This window comes from Orcinus orca, chromosome 9 (assembly GCF_937001465.1).
Source record: "Orcinus orca chromosome 9, mOrcOrc1.1, whole genome shotgun sequence".
Classification (NCBI taxonomy): domain Eukaryota; kingdom Metazoa; phylum Chordata; class Mammalia; order Artiodactyla; family Delphinidae; genus Orcinus; species Orcinus orca.
This window is the reverse complement of record NC_064567.1, coordinates 42,127,441-42,146,015: the sequence shown is the minus strand read 5'-3', so window position 1 is coordinate 42,146,015 and position 18,575 is coordinate 42,127,441. Positions and strand designations below refer to the sequence as shown.

Below are 18,575 nucleotides of genomic sequence, written 5' to 3'. Positions count from 1 at the left end.
AGACTGCTAGACCAACAGAGAGGTGTGAACCATAGAGCATATGCAGAGGAAAAACCAGGGAGTTGAGAATTCTTGATAAGAAACCATAATAGAGATTGACCATGGATTCCAGGCTGTGTCAGAAAGCAAACCCGGAATGCTGATTAGATTACAGCAGTTGACATCTTGGCGCCTTGAGGCAGCTGAAGAACAAACAGATTTAGTGAGCGGGGAGAAGAGGAATGCAAGCATGTGGATACCAGGTGGGATTTCTTAAAAGGAGCAGTTTCAGGCAATGGCAAGGTCTGGGCTGTGACCACAGAAGCAGAATTGGCAGCATGCAGTTCACCCATTGTCTTCTTCAGGGAGCCTTGCAAATAAGACAGGCTTCTGTTAAGGACATTGTTTAGATTCCAAATTAAAAGTGCCTTATAGCCACCAAATATTAGAGTGTTATTGTGAAGGGATGTGGGGAGATGGCTTCAGGTCATATGCTTGATGGTCACCTGGCACCTTCCCTGAAGCACTTAAACCTGAATACAAAAAACTACTGACCTATATTATCTTAGGAGGTGTTCTATTTAAGAATAATTTCTACCATTATGCCATGAAGAAACTAAAATCACTGTCTCAATTCAAAATGTCATTCTGTTGCTGACATCCAATTCTTACAACCCTTGGTTATTTTTCAATCTTGGATGAAATGCCTGTCAAGATCTCCGTTGGCCTATTGCAAGATGATTTCCCATTGGTTGTTGGTTGATTTGTTTTTTCAGTCAACCAGAGGTTTGGCTGTGGGATTTAGCTGAAAACCCAGGGACTGATTTGGAGAAGTGAAGATAACAAGTAGGAACTGAAGTCCCAAGCACATGGCTGTGAAAGGCAGCAGAGTGAAGAGTTAAGATCACTGGCTCGGTAGTCAGATCTCGCATCAAACTCAATCTCCACCTGCCAGTTGAGTAGAAGAATCCCATTCTCAGTGTTGTCTTCTGTACTATGGGCTAATAATGTCTACTTTGCTGACTTTTTTTACAAAGATTAGACAAGATCAATTATGTAAAGCACTAAACACAATTCATTAAACTGTAACATTAGCATTAAAAAATAAAATAAAATAACCATGTTTTATTAGAGCAATCTTTTCACAGTGTACTCTTGGGAGACAAAAACCTTAACCATCACACCGTGCAACCTGGAGATTTTACCTATTGGAAGAGACACCTCTAGAAGAACTCTCTTCAACCTTGCTGGAAGGACCCCTATCAGGTACTGCTAACCAACCCTTATGCCACCAGAATCCAAGGAACAGACTCTTGGATTCATGCGACACACCTAAAGAAAGGACAGAACCCTGACTGGACCTGCACATCATCTGGTGACTTGAAAGTAAAGATTTCCCAGAACTGACATAGATGACATCTGATGAGACAGCTTTCCCAGGATACCCAGGCCAGGACTGTTGGAAGTTTGTCATCAAACTTTTAAGGATGACATAACACTTCAGATGATCACAGATATTTAGTATCTTGATAACATATGAACTTTAGATAAAAAAGTGCCTGTGAGTTCTCCCTCTCACCCCTCCTTGTTACTCGCATGTGACCTCAATAGGTTTCCAATCTGTGCACTTTTCCTCTGATGTGAGACACTACACTCAGGAAAGGTCCTTCCTGGCACTGAGGGACAAAAAGCTGCTGAAACTAGAAAACCTGACTCTTGATCAATGATGCTTTCAGAGAAAGGTCTTGATCAAAAGGGGGAAAGTAAAAAAAAATAATAAATAGAAATCTCAATTAAATAGAGTTGGAGACAAGAAGGAGGAACTTTCATGCCCTGTAACAACAGCAGAGTCCAACAGGAAGAAGGAGGATTCCTCTTCTTTCCTGGCAAGGATTCAGCCAATGAAAAGCCATGGACTTTTGGTTTACTATAGCTCTCCCAACTTCGTTTTCCCCTCTATGAAAGTCGTTGCTGTGCAGGGACTTGCATGTGGCTCACCATGGTTATAAACCTCAAAGTGCAATCCTCTGCTGACCCCCAATAAACCCATCTTTGTTGGAGAAATATCTGGCAGTCCATTTGTTTTAGGGCAACTATGAATAAAGAAAATGTGGCACATATATGCAATGGATTATTATTCACCCATAAAAAACAAGGAAATCCTGTCATTTGCAACTACATGGATGAACCTGGAAGGCATTACGCTATGTGAAACAGGGCAGACAGGGAAAGACAAATATTTTATGGTATCACTCACATGTGGAATCTAAAAAAGACCAAAAAAAAGTCAAACTCAGAAACAGAGAGTAGACTGGTGGTTGCCAGGGTCTGGGGACTGAGGGTAATGACGTGATGTTCTTTAAAGGGTACAAACTTTTAGTTATAAGATGAAGGAATTCTGAGGAAGCAATGTACAGCATAGTGACTATAGTTAATAAAACTGCATTATATACTTGACATCTGCTAAAAGCGTAGCCCTTAAGTGTTCTCACACACACACAAGGTAACTCTGTGAGGTGTTGGATGTGTTAATTAACTTGGTTGTGGTGATCACTTTACAACATATATGTATATCAAATCATTGTATTATATACTTTATATATACACATATTTATTTGGCAAAAATGAAAACTATGAAAGAGAATATGGGGAAATTTCTACGATTTTGATGTGAAGTGTTTCTAAGCACAGAAGTTAACACAGAAAACAGAGCAAGTGTACAGTTGTGATTGTATACGAATTTTAAACTTCTATAAAGCAATGACCATTAATAAACTATATATTGATATCCTAGAATAAACTATGTTATAGACATAATAGACAAAAGATTATTGTCTATAATATAAAAAGACACCACAAATCAATTTTCAAATGGTCAAAAAGAAACGCAGGGCTTCCCTGGTGGCGCAGTGGTTGAGAGTCCGCCTGCCGATGCAGGGGACACGGGTTCATGCCCCGGTCCGGGAAGATCCCACATGCCACGGAGCGGCTGGACCCATGAGCCATGGCCGCTGAGCCTGCGCGTCCGGAGCCTGTGCTCCGCAACGGGAGAGGCCACAACAGTGAGAGGCCCGCGTACCGCAAAAAAAAAAAAAAAAGAAAAAGAGAAACACAAATAGCCAACAGACTTATGGAAAGATGTAAAACTTCACTGGCAAAGACTTGTAAGGTGAGTTACTTTTAAAAAAACTATCAGTTAGAAAATGTTATAAGTTTAATAACAGTGGTGTTCATGGAGATGCAGAGAAATGGACACTCTCACCATTATAAGTTCTCAGTATCCATCAAATTATAAAAATTCATACCTTATGGTCTAGCAGTCCCATATCAAATATTTCAAATATTCAATATTTTAAATACTGAAATAAGTGTTCAAATGAATGTGTACAAGGATGTTAATTACTCATAGCACTAGTTGTTATGACAAAAAGGTAAATATAATCTAAATGTCCACTGATGTGGGAATGGCTAATTACATGATAGTCACTCATGATGCTGAACAATAAAACGTGGAGACTACCACAACGTATGAGGAAGATCTAGGCAGATGCCCAAGACACGCTGTTACATAAAAGTTACAGAATAATACCATTTAAACAATACATTGGGTTTTCAGAAGTGTTTTCTGGAATGATACATACAAAGCCACTTACAATCAGCACTAATTGAGGAGTACACTGAAGAGAGGGGAACATTTCCTCTTTTCTTGATATACTATTTTTTCTGATTGTATTACTATAAGCATATAGTTGACTCCTGAACAACATGGAGGTGAGGGGCGCAGTTGAAAGTCCGAGTATAAATTATAGTTGGCCCTCCATATACTTGGTCCCTCTGTATCCCGGGATTCAACCAACCACAGATCTAGTAATAGTGTAGTATTTATTATTGGGAAAAAAATCTGCAAATAAGTGGACCCATGCAGTTCAAATCCATGTTGTTCAACAGTCAACTGTATTATTTTTGTGATTTAAAGGCCACTCTGCCCATAGCCATCACTTTCAGGAATGTAATCGCCAAAAAGGACCTCCTAACTTTGAGCGAAGTATCTTCCTTCCACCAATTGGCTCCCTCAAGTCTGTCATCTTCCACATTATACTCTCTCAAATGTTTGAAGACAGCTGCCATGTACCCCTCAATCTTCTATTATTCAATTAAATATCCCAGGTCTTTTCATGCATTCCTTAAGTGAACAGTTTTCAGGGCTCTAAAAACATTCTTTTTAGAATGTCAAGACATGTTCCCCCAGGCTCCATCTGACCAGAACAAAGTAGAGTGGATCTACTAACCCTCTTGATTTGGAAACAATTTCAACAAACAAGATGTTACCATTTCAACCATAAGATTCTAAATAGCTCTTCTGGCTACCATACAAAACTGTTTACTGAAAATATAAGCATGGGGTACAGGGTTCATGGAAACTCTATTCTATCTTCAGAATTTTTTCTGTAAATCTAAAGCTGTCCTAAAATAAATTTTATTAAAAATAATCCATCTAATGAACATATCTACAAATATAAAATGTAATCTGGGTAAAATTTTCCTCAGAAGGAAGTTTTCTTCACAATTCTCATGTCCTATAGCAAAGTGTGATTTGAGTTATATTTTGCTCATATTTATCCCATAATTCTAGTGACTAATAAAACTACAAAGAAATGCAATAAAACAAGCAGTTTTAACAATAATGTAGGAAAAGTTATTTCATGAATATTCAGAAAAACAAGTATGTTTTCTCTGAAAGTTCAAAAAAAAAAAAAAGAATCGCCAAAATAAAACTTTAGCTTACTGTTTACTGACTTTAAATTGTAGTGGTATATTAAAATTAAACTAAATCAATTTAAACTTTGAGTTAATTCACAAATATAAACCCTTCAAAACAAGTCCAAATGCATAAAAGAGAGACAGCCATAAGAATAATACATTCGGTCTTTTTTTTTAAGAAGACATCTAAGTTTGGTTCATGTTTCCTGTTGTAATCATAATGCTTAAGTTTAATGTATATTCATTTGAAAAACTGATATTACAGTAAGTTATTTAATAACTGAATACAGTATGGTTTAAAAACAACTATGAAATAATTACCTCAGATAAGTGTTTGCAGATAAGACACGTAAAATATCACGAAAAGCCTGTGAATAGAATCAAATCGATGAAATTTCTAAGGAATTAAGTGATGTTTAAAATGTCCTGATTCATTAACAAAAATACCCCCACTAGAAAGAAGTATTTTTATTGTTAAAATGAGTCCTCAGAAACAGTTTAGTTCCAGCTCTACCTCAGGCAAAAGTTGTAACCTCCTTTTCTATTAAAAAAAAAAGTTTTGGAGTAAATCTTTCAGCTCTAAAATTCTAAGCTTTTTATATGTGGATAACTTCTTACCAGTGTTTAAGTTTATATTTTACTGGGAGGCAGGTGGGTTGTGGGGGATTGGTTTCCACAAAGGAGGCAGCTTCCTCCAGGTACTTTCAGAGACTATTTTATCTTGACCTTCTAAGCGAATTAGGAATTTCTCTCTATCTACACAGTCTATATGCCTGCTTCACTCAAACTCCTGATTATTATAAAATTAGCTATGGCGTATCTGCTTCCCTGATCTACCTCAGCCTGAAGTGACTGCTACAGAAGGCTTAAGAGCACTTATCAAAATGGGACTTCCCTGGTGTACCAGATGATGATGAGAGAGGGAGAAGTGAAGGCAAAAAATGTGGAAGATAACTTTGGCCAAAGAGGTTTTAGCAGCAATTACACACAACTTAAGAAATTTACAGGGAACTTAAAATTTTGCACTCTGCATGATATGTGGCTTATAACCCACAGATAAACAATGAAAAAAATACGTAATAAAATTTCGACTCTAATGTTAAATTAAATCTAAGTTTAGAATTTTTAACTTCTCTCATTGATTCAAGGGCATCTGGCATGGACGAATGTTTCAAATAATGAAAATGAGATTATCAGTCTTTTTGGCAAGCAAAAGCCTATTCAAAGGTATAGATAACCGAATATATGCATTTATAGGAGACTAAGATTCAATAGTGTTACAGGAAATCATACTAGACATGCCTTCCTCCTTTCCTTCTCAGAAGTGATTTCACACAAGTGAAAAGTTAAATGAACATCAGAAGTAGCCCTGAGGTGGAAAATAAGCCATAATAGGACAATTAAAGACTGAGGTGTTTATGTGGATGCAGAAAGGAGTTAAGCTTTAATGGCTGCAGGGATGTGTGTGTGTGCGCGCGCGCGCGTGTGTGTGTGTGTGCATGCGTGAATGCATGCGTGAGTGCGCCTGCTACTGCACGTGCACGGTTTGAGCTGTGGTATGTTTGGGGGCTAGTTATGATGTTTATGAGTCTTAGATCTTGTATCTTTATTTTTAAAATAGTTAATAGTAGATCTAGTTATCATTTTCTCCTGTGCTAGATATCTCCCCTCTGAACAGTTAATTCTTGCATTAGTCCCCCCCCAAGTGGAGCCTTGTAAGAATAACACAAATTGCCATGATGGAATAGAGAAATAGGCTAGTGGAGAAAATATGCAACTTGAGCTAAGTAGGGCCAAAGCAATGGAAAGCAGCAAACCTGTGTGTAGTTTACCCATTTGTATCTATCCTGACTCTTTCCACATGGTCCCTAGAGAACTGGATCAAGGGTGAAACAACAGAGATGTACAGGGAGATGCCTTTCTCACTCATAAATTATTCATCTTCTATGTGAAAACAAAGGAATGAGAAATGTGGGAACTGGAAATACATAGGGAAGATAGACAATTTGACTTTAAATTTAGAACACTGGCTTCAACAGAACCACACTTCATATGACAGTAGAGAAATCATGTTATTGCTATCTGCTTAAAAGCATAAAATACATACTGACTTAAGGCAGGACAACTTTTAAACAATAAAAACAAAGATGGTTCAAAATTGCTAAAAACTGAGGACCCACTGTCTTTAACCAGACTTTTGGATAAACTACTCCCAGACCAAGAAAATCTTCCAGTGGTATTTTAAACATTATTTCTTCTACTGTGATAACATTTTGGTTTTTTGTGAACACAGTGAACAGTAGAGAATGATATTTTACTGGCTATACAAATTTCTCCTGTTCATGTCTCAAAATGGATCAAGACTTTTTTGAATGTGCTTTATATTTGAAAGATACCAAAGTGGTCATTGTACTTTTCTTTTTTAGTACCTATAACAATTGCAATTATTTAATCATTTGGGAAATTATTTGCTGAATGTTCCCCCCGGCTCAGACTGTGAGTTTCAAGATAGGGCTGGGCTTGTTTTATTTATCTCAGTGTACCTACTTTGTTAACGTAGTTCTTAGAACATGGTAACTGACAAATTTCTTTCGAAAGAATGAGTAAAAATATCTTTTCTAATGTGGCTTTCAGAAAAACACCCACATAATACTAGATAAAGAAAAATCTGAATAAAAAAAGTTTTTTAGGGAAGGAAGAGTTCATCCTAAAAGTAAGACAGAATTCTGAGCTATTAGCATTAATCTAAGTCCTTGTCGTGAACCCAAAAGCAAGTGAAAAAAATTTTAAATACCTTTTTAAAGATAAAATAAGTAATCGCAATAACGATTGGAAGCAACAATGTCTCTGTGTATCTCAGTGGCGTCTGAAATATAGCAAATTATTCAAAATAATTATTTATTAAATTTTACATTAAATGAATAAAAATGTATGTCAACTTGAGTGTCACAATAAGATTTCATAAAGGTAAAAGATATCTTTGTCATTAACAGACTATATATTTATTGAGTTTCATGTTCTAATACAAGAATCAAAAATATAAAATAGTTACACAAATATATCAAATAGTTTTAATGATAAAAACTATTAAAATTAGCTATGGATATTATTTTTTCCTTTCTTTTGGATTTATCTTTGCTTTATTTATATAATAGTAAGTTTAAAATGCGTGTTTACTGATCCCTGGGCCCTAGATTATCATTTCCTGGGCTGCAAATTCTATTATTTTCATTTGTGAAACTACAGAACTAACAATGAAGAAAGTTACATTAAGTAATTACTGTAAGTATGCATAAGTAATAAAATAATAGCAGCAGCTAAATAATTCTCATGAATTGTGATAAAGAGTGATTTACCATGTAACAAAATCATATATTTCTTGAAGGCAGGAATCAAGTAATTTTACTCTTCATAGTCCGACTACAAACTGCCTCACAGATAATTAGTGGTCAATAATTGTTTTTGAATAAATGTATGACTGATTGGATAGATAAGAGAATAATAGATGATTAGTAGTATATCTTTCTTGGCAATGTCTTATTTTAAAAGTTTGTAATATTTGGGATATTAAGTGAAAAAAACCCTGAATTTTTAAAAAACAAAAACAAGAATTTGGGTTTATATTTCCTGAGTGGTCCTCCGACTGACCCAGATTATTAAAAGTAATTGAACTGTAGTAACAGTAATTGACTATGGGTCATACAGTATGTTAGGCACTTGCCCTGGTAGGGGCCATTGTTTACTGATTTTACACATAAGAAACCAGGTGAGGAAGGCCATATAATTAGCAAAAGTTACCGTAAAAAAATGATAGAGTAAGTAAATTGGGTGTTTCTGAATAAAACTTTTGAGTTTCAGATTAAAGGGAAAACTTAAGAGCAAGAACCCATCATACCTGTAGAGGAGAAAAAAAGAAACATTCATACCGCTTTTTCCATGAAGTCAAATTCAGGAGCACAGGTGTAAATTAAAGTATCAAAATCTGTATATCTTAAGATTCTGGCTGCAATAAGGTCACTCAGGCCAATCTGGAAGAAAATAAAAACAAATTAAAATTACACAAATAATTATAGTTAATAATAATTGGTTTGATGTAATAGTAACAAAGTCTACAGAGAAGATAAATCCAAGGTACATGGATGACTCTCCAAAAAAACAAAAAATACAGTGAATCACATTATGTGCTGAATTATGAAGAAAATTGAAAACAAACAGAAATAGCAAGAGAAATGAAAAGGAAAAAGAAGTTCAGAAAAAGCAAGCAGAGAAGGTGATAATGTAAAGAATGAGCTAAAATCAACATTTGCTGGGCACAAACCACCATGCAGTTGATTATGAGATTTTATAATCAGATCACTTATCAAGAAAAAACCAATTTCAGTTAACTCCTTTCACCACACATTGTAAATCATGAACAAATTTTCCATGCACTGTCATTTTCACAAAGCCTCATACATTAAGCACAATTTTTGGTGCTTCTTGAATTTTTCAGACATACATTCAAGCCATTAACTATGAGAGTTATTCTTCAAGAGAATTACAACAACTATACATACTCCTTTGATTTAGTTACTTGATCTCAAAGAACTTTAAAATAAACACCACCAACAAAATCCAATGTAGAGCTATTTTCTACTGATTATTTATTACCTACTTTGGTGAGACAATTGTTTTTATACTGCATTCTTAGAAGGCCAGATAAAGAAAAATATTTGGCATGTAAAACATTAACTCAAACTACTTTAAAAGGACATAAATTATTATATATCAACTTTGATGATTATCTATGGTTTACATTTATTCATGATTCCCCTTATCTACCAGTAGCAAGGATAATTTACAGTTAACTTTATTTTTCTAATTTAGAATAGGCCTGGTGACTAATTACAATTTAACCAAGCCACTTTAGTTTCAAGTCTTTCTCACAGCTGTCACACAGAAGTCACTTAAGAATACCAACGTGTGTGTGTGTGTGTGTCTTAGGATTTGTAAAGAGCTGGGTGACAATGTGGAGCAAGGCAAGAAAGAAAATAACAGACCAACTTAATAAATAACTTAGGAGGCCTAAATAAATTTACCATAAAATGTATACCCCCTACAGAATAAAAATTTAAGAACAACAAATAAACCTAATAAACCACTCTGCAGATCTAACAATAAATGGCATATAAATCCTTACATTTTGAAATTTTATTTAACATGAACATGTATGCAGACTCAATTCTCCTGGATAGTGACAGCATTTGACATTTTAAGAGAGTAACTATCTATAATCCCTTGTTAAAGTTGAAGCAATTTCAGCATTAGACAGAGTCCTAATTGGAGAGTACTACATAAGGTAAATTTCAGAGTAGATTATTGTATGATACACTCATCTATCCTCATATCCAAACAGAGAGTGCTGAAAAATCAAAAGTTAAAATCATGCATTGTTTTCTATTCCCAAAACAAACTAGTAAATAGGAACTTTTGCTTTGAAAAGGGCCATTATTTGAGGTATTAGCCTTAAAACAGACAGAAACAACATGCATGAGGGATGTGGTCCATATATTTTCCAGAAGTTGAAAAGACAGAGAAGTTTTATCATTCTCTTTATAGAAGAAAAACTTTAAAAATATCAAATCACATCTTAATTTTAATCTATAATTATAAATAAAATTATATTGAGATCTTGACTTCTATATTGCAAAGCTGAGTACAGACTCTTCATATGTTAACATTTACAATGAATTAATAACTTATTAAACAAACTACTTGTATTTTAACCAAAATATAAACAACTACTTAACATATTTTTTTCCTAGAAGGCTAAGTCACCATTCATTGATATACTTTCTTCTTAGTGGGTTGAAAAGATCTGCAGGGTATTAGTACTGACTCTGCCAATAACTAGTTTGGGACCTTGAAGAAGGCACTTAACCTCTATAAAATGAAGAGGTTTCATTTAAAAATAGATGGTTTCAAAGTCTTCATCCAACTAAATATGTATATAAATTCTAATGTTTTAACCAGAAAGTACTTACATGGTCTGAAACACCTAAAATTTTAGATGTCAGAAATTTCAGAATGATTGTCCCACAAAACCAAGCACTTCCTTGAATTATCTAGAAAATAAACAAAATAGATATAAGTCAGAAGACCAAAAGGCCCTCCTCCTGGAAATTAAACCTCCTATTAATAAGTCTTGAGTGAAAGGGAAATACAAACTCAAAAAAAAATTTTTTTAAATATGGTTATGAAAACTACATATTAGAAACTAAGGGATGCATGTAAAGCAATGATCAGAAGAAAATTCATGGCCTCATAAACTTTTATCAATAAAAATGAGAGTAAAGGAAATAAATGAAAAGCTGGACTCAAATATCTAGATAAAGAACAACAAAATAAACAAAAACACATGAAAGGAAATATTCAAGAGAAGAACAGTCTATTATATTTAGACCTATGTGCATCCATTTTGTTGTCCTTTACTTCTTCTGGATGTTCTAACATTCCTTCTCTCATCATTTACTTCCTGTTTCAAGGATTTCTATTAATCATTATTTAAGGGTTGCTCTGCTAGCAACAAATTCTTAGTTTTCCTTCATCTGAGAATATGTTTTACTTTCCCCTTCATTCCTAAAAGACACTTTCATTGGATATATAACTTGTGGTTGACAATTCTTTCCAGCACTTGACAAATGTTGTGCCACCTCCTTCTGGCTCCCATAGTTTCAGATGAGAAGTCTGCTGTAAATTCGAATCAGTTTTGCCCTAAAGGTAATGCATCATTTCCCTCTGTCTGCTTTCAAGACTTTTTCTTTGCCTTTCGTTTGCAGAAGTTGAATTATGATGTGTCTTGGCATGGATTTTGTTGGCTTTATCCTACCTAGGATTAACTCAGTTTCTTGACTCTATAGAGTTACGTCTTTTACCAAATTTGGAAAGTTCTCAGCCATTACTTCTCTTTTTTTTTTTTAACATCTTTATTGGAGTATAATTGCTTTACAATGGTGTGTTAGTTTATGCTTTATAACAAAGTGAATCAGTTATACATATACATATGTCCCCATATCTCTTCCCTGTTGCATCTCCCTCCCTCCCACCCTCCCTATCCCACCCCTCTAGGTGGTCACAAAGCACCAAGCTGATCTCCCTGTGCTATGTGGCTGCTTCCCACTAGCTATCTATTTTATGCCATTACTTCTTCAAATACTTTTTCAGCCCCACTCTTTTTCCTCTCCTGTGGAACTCGCACAATACAAATATTAAATCTTCTATTATTGTCCCACATTTCCCTAAGTCTCTATCATTTTTTTCCAGTTACTTTTCCTCTGTTGTTTAGATTGGGTAATTTCTATTATTCTATCTTCAAGTACACTGATTGCTTTCTTTGTTATATTCATTCTTCTATGAAGCTCATTCACTGAGTTTTTTATTTCAGTTACAGTATTTTTCAAGTTATTTTTTTTTAAATTCCCAAGTTATTCTTTTTTTTAAAAAAAATTTTTGATTTCTTTGGTGATATTTTGTTTGCTTCTAGAGTACTTATAATTGCTCACTGAAGTATTTTTATGATGACTGCTTTAAAATTCTTGCCAAATAATCCCAACATCTTACTCATCTGGGTGTTAACATCTCTTTATTGCCTTTTCTCATTCAAGTTGTAATTTTCCTTATCCTTATTACATGATAAATGCTTTTACACATTTAAAAAAAATTTAAATTTCAAAAATATTAGATTTATTCAGATACTATGTATTTTTTTCTCCCTAATATATATAGCATATTTTCAAAAATATGTTTTTTGTTTGTTGCCAAAGAACAGAAATGCAATTAACTTTTGAATATTAATCTTATACCTAGCCATGTTATTGAATTTTTATAATTTCTTATAATTATTTTGTTTTACATGTAAATAATGATATAATAAATTTTGATTTTTCTTTCCATTTATTTTCTAATCCTGTTATTTACTTTCTTGCTTTTACATGTTTGAACCTTTAATAAAATGTGAAAAAACATATTTATCTTGATCTTCATAAATGGAATACTCCAAATATCTCTCCTGCCAAACCAATGACTGCTGAAGAATTTTATTGGGTTAAGTAAACTCCCTGCTATTTCTTCTGTGCTAAGAGTTTTTATCATAAATGGGTGTTTAATTTTATGAAATTTATTTTCTGCATCTAATGAGATGATCATAAAGTATTTTTCTCCTTTAATTTGCTAGTGTGACAATTTATATTTATAAATTTTCCAGAAACATCTTTGCATTCGTGGGATGAACCCAATTTGACAAGAATGGATTATCCCTTTTTCCTACAAAAACAGGTGTTTTTGTAAGAAAAAGTGCTATTTCACAAAATAGCTTTGCTATTTCTTTTTTACGGTCTTCCAGAAAAAAGACATAAAAAGCCAGAATGTTTTCTGTGTTGTTCAGATGACTACCATGACTAATTTCTCCCTTTTGCAAGAGATTGATGGTATTAATTATATCAGTTTTAAAACATAAGTATAAGCTGAACATTCAATATATCTTAACTGTTCTCTCCTTAGATTTTTGTTTCTTTGAAATTCTTGACTTGAAAGCTTTTTATTCTTTGCAGTCTAAAACTGAAAATATTTAAGACAATAAAATTTCCTCTGAACACAACTTTGGCAGAATTCCCTAAACATCCACAGATACTGCTCTATTTGTTGTCATTTTTCAGTAATTTGTAATTAAAATTTTGACTTCCTTTTGAGTTAAATTATTAAATAAAAATCTTTAAATTTTCTGTTGATTTCTTGGTTTAATCTTTAAAAAAACAAGCTTTGCCAATTTTTCTGAAGAAAAAAAATCAAAATATTAGAAGGGTCATATCATTCAATAACAAGTGTATTTTCACCATAGGGTATGGGAGAATGCTTCTAGCAATAAGAAACTGGCAACTCATTCCATTTTGTTTGTTTATATTCTGAGTGGCTATCTACCCTCTTATCATTTCCAGTTTTACCATACCAATATATAATATGTAATCACAGAGTTCTTTAATATGGTAGATTTTATTTTTTAGTAGGAGTACATTAAAGACCTAGAGAAAAAGAATGTCATCTGTCTGATACTACGAGAATTAGTCATTGCAGTGCCTACTTAATAAGGTACTTATTTTACTTTGTAACGTAACATACAAATATAGAGATAACATGGGCCATCCATTTGTACATTTGCAAAGAAGTCAAACAAAGATCAGGTAGTGGCTGAGTTGAAATAAAAAGGAACTGGGAGATTGTAGGGAAAATGTTAAAAGGACAAAAATAATAAGAGTCTAAAGTTGGAAGCCAAAGGAAAGATAGATGATGGATAAATGTAGAGAACAGAAAAAGGGAAAGTGGGGACAGAACTACGGACTGAGTTATTTTGAAGAGAAGGTTAGTAAATGTAAAGAAAGAAACTCAAAGCAAATAGAAAAAAAAATTAAAAGCAAGGTAGTAGGGTATATCAGAAGGAAAAGTAAAGAAGAAAGGCCTGAGGGTAGTGCTGAAATAAATGAACTAACTTCTTGAAAATGACTTGTAGATATTGCTAAGGAGTGTTTCCCACCTTATGTAAGTAGCTATTTATAACATTTACTAACTATAAATCATTCATTTTTAAAGCATATTATCTGTATTCAGTTTATAGAAATAAAAAAGGATTTGAAGAAATTGTGTTAAAAATGTTGACCCTTACCCAAAAGTGGAGTTCAGATGCATCCAATCTTTGAATTTTATTTCTCCTTAGAATTATCACCTAAAATGCATATGACATAAAATGACACAATCAAATTAAATTAACTTTTTAAAAATTACATTTCAAAAGTTACACAGCCACCCCCTTCCATCTTGGCTATCACCAGACATTTTCCTTCTTAATTGTTGATTTTTCTGAATTTGGACATGGAAAATTTCCTTGGGGTGAAAGCCAAATGCTTTGTGTACCAGAAAGTTGACCCTAGAATCAAGTTAATTCCTTACTGAGTTACTTGGGATGTTTTATGCAGGGCAGTTCCTCTGAGGAGATAGATGGTGTGTGAAAGGTATGTCCATGCAAGCATACATGTAAGTTATCCAGAAAAATTAGTGGTCTAAATTAACATGAAAATCCTTCCTCTCCAAACCCACAAATATTTTAAAATGTTTAAAAATATATATATATCTAACTGAATTTATAAGAAAGAAAAGGAACTTTCCAGGTGCCAGAGAAAAGAAGGTGATTTTTAAAAAGCAAAACATTAATTAGGAGAGTTTTTAAGGAGTTGGCAGTTTTTAAGGAGGTCTGTAGAACAAGGTTACAACCATGGGCTTGTATTAAAAGGGAGGGCAGCAGAAGACTTGGGACTATGAAAGGTAAGAAACTGGAATTAAGACTCATGCATGCAGCTGGGGTCCTCAAAAACTATACCCTTGGTGCTATCAACTGAATGTTTACGTCCCTCCACCGATCCTGTGTTGAAACCCTAAGCTCCAATGTGACACATTTAGAGGTGGAACCCTTTGTGAGGTAATTAGATCATGAGGGTGGGAACCTCATAAATGGGATTAGTGCCTTTCTAAGGACAGACATGAGAGAGATGATCGCTCTCTCCATCATGGGAGGATACAATGAAGATATCTGTCTGCAAATCAAGAAGAAGGCCCTCATCAAGAACTAAATCAGCTGACACCTTGATCTCGGGCTTTCCAGCATCTAGAACTGTTAAGAAATAGATTTCCATGTAAGCCACCCATTCTGGTATTTTTGTTATAGCAGCTTGAACCGACAAAGACATGCAGGAACTAGGAATACTCCTCCTACTATCTCTACAAGTTGGTAAGGTATTCGTTTATTCCCAAGTTTGTGTTGGAAAAACAAAAAGCTCCAATGAGAAACAAATCTTAGGCCTGTGTATTACTAAGATTTGGAGAATTTTGCATCATCTAATTGGCCCAAGATGAGCCAGGATTCCTAAAGTTCCAACAATAGGAAAATATAAATGTACCAGATTACACAATGCAAGATTGTTTGTAAATGCAAAATACAAGAAATAAACAAAATGCCCAGACTTAGGAGAATGGTTGAATTATCTATGGAATATGCAGAAGGGAATACTTACTATGAAATTACAAGAAAGAATGAAGATCTCCGTGAACTGATATGGAGTGATATCTATGAAAGGTTGCTAAGTGATACCCAGAATAGGTTGATAAATCAAAATGCAAAAGACTATAGTATGCTACCTTTCATGTAAGTAGGAGGGGGTATAATAAAATATACATGTAATATTTATTAGTGCAAAAAAGAAAACAACTAAATGGGTAAACCAGAAAAATTGAGGAGGAAAATGTAAAATTATCTCTGTTCACAGATGGCATGATCTTATATGTAGAAAACATTAAAGATTCTACATACACCCACACACATAAACTGTTAGAATAAACAAGTTCTGCAAAGTAGCAGGATACAAACTCAACAAAGAAACTATGTTGCATTTCTATACACTAACAATGAACTATCTAAAAAGGAAATTAAGAAAACAATCCCACTTACAATAGTCTCAAAAAGAAAATATTAAGAATAAACATAACCAAAGAGGTGAAAGACCTACACACTGAATACATTGCTGAAAGAAATTAAAGAAGACACAAATGAAAAGATAGTATTTGTCTTTCTCTGACTTATGTCACATAATTATGCCCTCAAGGTCTATCCATTCTGTCACAGATGGTAGGAAAACCTTTAGCTACCATTTCCAGGGCTCTTCATTTGTGTGAGCCAGACTGACATCTAATATTATATTCCTTTCATCTGAAAGACCTCCTTTAACATAAAGGTCATAAAGTCTTTATTTTGCCTGCATTTTTGAAAGACATGTTTGCTGGATATAGAATCATAGATAGTATTTTTAAATATTTTAAAGATGCTTCTTGACTGTTTTGTTGCTTGCACTTTTTTCTTATGAAAAATCTGCTGACATCCTTACTCTTTGTTCTTCTGTATTTAACATGTCTTAATTCTATTGCTACTCCGAAGATTTTCTCTTTATTGCTGATCTTAAACAATTTGATAATATGCTTACTCTAGCTCTATGTTTTTTGTATTTGAGATTTACTGTTATTCTTCATCTCTGAGACTATAATTTTCATCAAATTTGGAAAATTTTTGGTCATTATTTCTTCAAATATTTTTCTACTTCCTCCCAACTCCCCCCATTTAGAAATGTACTTTACTTTTCCTATATGAAATGTGAACTGTAAAGGAGGGATTGGAATATCATCATTTTGCAATCCCTACTGAATTAATGGTTCTGGTACTAAATGCTGATCATAAAAAGAGAGGCACCAGATAAATATGTGACTCCTGACTGAAGAACAATACTATATACTTGCCAAAGGAATTAAATCTGAACACGTCCAGGTTTTAGACCCAAGTATTAATATAAATACAGAAGACAAAAGAAGATGTAAAGCGGCACCATGAGGACTCAGGAGCAAAATCTAGACCACAGAACCCTTCACATGTTCAGTGACCCAGATAAAAAAAAATATCCCGGGGAAAAAAACAGGGAGACATATTGGAAACCTATAGATAATAATAGAAACTTAAGTGATAAAACTATAAAGAAAAGCCTGGAGTGATCACCATAGTCAAGATAGTCACTACTGTTTTAGAGTAGCTCAAGGGAGTTATGATTGAGGCAGGTTACATGGAAGGCTTCTAGAATGGTTAGAAAAGTTCTAGTTTTGACTTGACGGTAGTTTAAGGATGTTTGACAAGTAATAGTCCATTAATCAGTACTTATCAGTACTAGTCAGAACTAAGTACATAAAACATTGGTTTTATGAGGTTTTCTACATCTGTGCTATATTTTAGAATAAAAAATGTTTTCATAGAAAGATGTTGATGAACACACTATTACAAGTCATCTACTTTGTAATACTGAAAAAGTGTGACAAAATGTTGAAAAGAAAGGGCCTATGCCTTTTGGAAGAGATAAAGAGAAGAAATTACTTACTGGGAGGCAAAAAAAAAAAAAAAAGGTATGGGGAGAAAAAATGTTAAAAACCTAAATCTCAAAAGATTCAGTCAATGCACCACACATGGAAAAGTGCTATATTTTGGTATTTTTGTAGTAAGTTATCATTTCTGGTCATTGTGGAAAGAGAATATTCTAGGAACATTCCAGTGGAGAACATTCCAGGTTCTGGCTTATGAATATCGAAAGTGTGACTATAAGGTAATAAAACTGATTTACTGAACCACCATTCCAAATACAACTCTAAATGAGTGTTATTCCATGAAAGTAAGTCACATGAAGAAACTACGCCCTTATTATAATTATGTTGCCACTGCTCAAAACAGTTTGGAACTCCTCTTTATAAACTATCTTTAGAGATTATTTCCTTATGCGTGCAAGAAAATAGGTCTTATTACTTTGTTGTCACACTATATTTTGATCAAGATCTGTATTACCCAGCCCAATCACCCACCTTATTCACAAGACTTTGGTCATTTCCAAAAATCAAATCCACCCTTAAAAGACAAAGATTTGCCACCACTGAGGACATTCAAAAGAATGTGCCAGAGTCTGTGAAGGCAATTCAGAGGAGTTCCAAAAACGTTTTGGGCAATGGCAGTGTCACTGCAGTAAGTATTTAGCCTACTGAAGTGACTTAGAAGGAAATAACTAATTTTTGTCATAAATTATGGCATATTTTAAAAAGTAAGTCTTATTACCTTATTATTTTAAAAAAATTTTACTTGGGCATTGCCTTAAAAAGGTAAACTTTGCTTATATTATTTTGCAAGGATTAGATAGACAAAAAGCATTATCTGGGAAAAATTTTTCATGTGG

The 18,575-nt window shown here is 33.8% G+C and overlaps 1 protein-coding gene across 1 annotated transcript in view; it reads right to left on the bottom strand.

Moving 5' to 3' along the window:
• The window catches only part of DPY19L2 (dpy-19 like 2), an 89,502-nt gene that overhangs the window by 26,620 nt on the left and 44,307 nt on the right, over window positions 1-18,575 (bottom strand). Inside the window, exons 12-16 of the mRNA XM_004269911.3 lie at window positions 14,435-14,494; window positions 10,764-10,844; window positions 8,667-8,768; window positions 7,535-7,606; window positions 5,062-5,108 (exon numbers count right to left, since the gene is read on the bottom strand). Coding sequence (XP_004269959.1) covers window positions 5,062-5,108; window positions 7,535-7,606; window positions 8,667-8,768; window positions 10,764-10,844; window positions 14,435-14,494 — 362 coding nt within the window. The remainder of the gene's footprint in view (window positions 1-5,061; window positions 5,109-7,534; window positions 7,607-8,666; window positions 8,769-10,763; window positions 10,845-14,434; window positions 14,495-18,575) is intronic.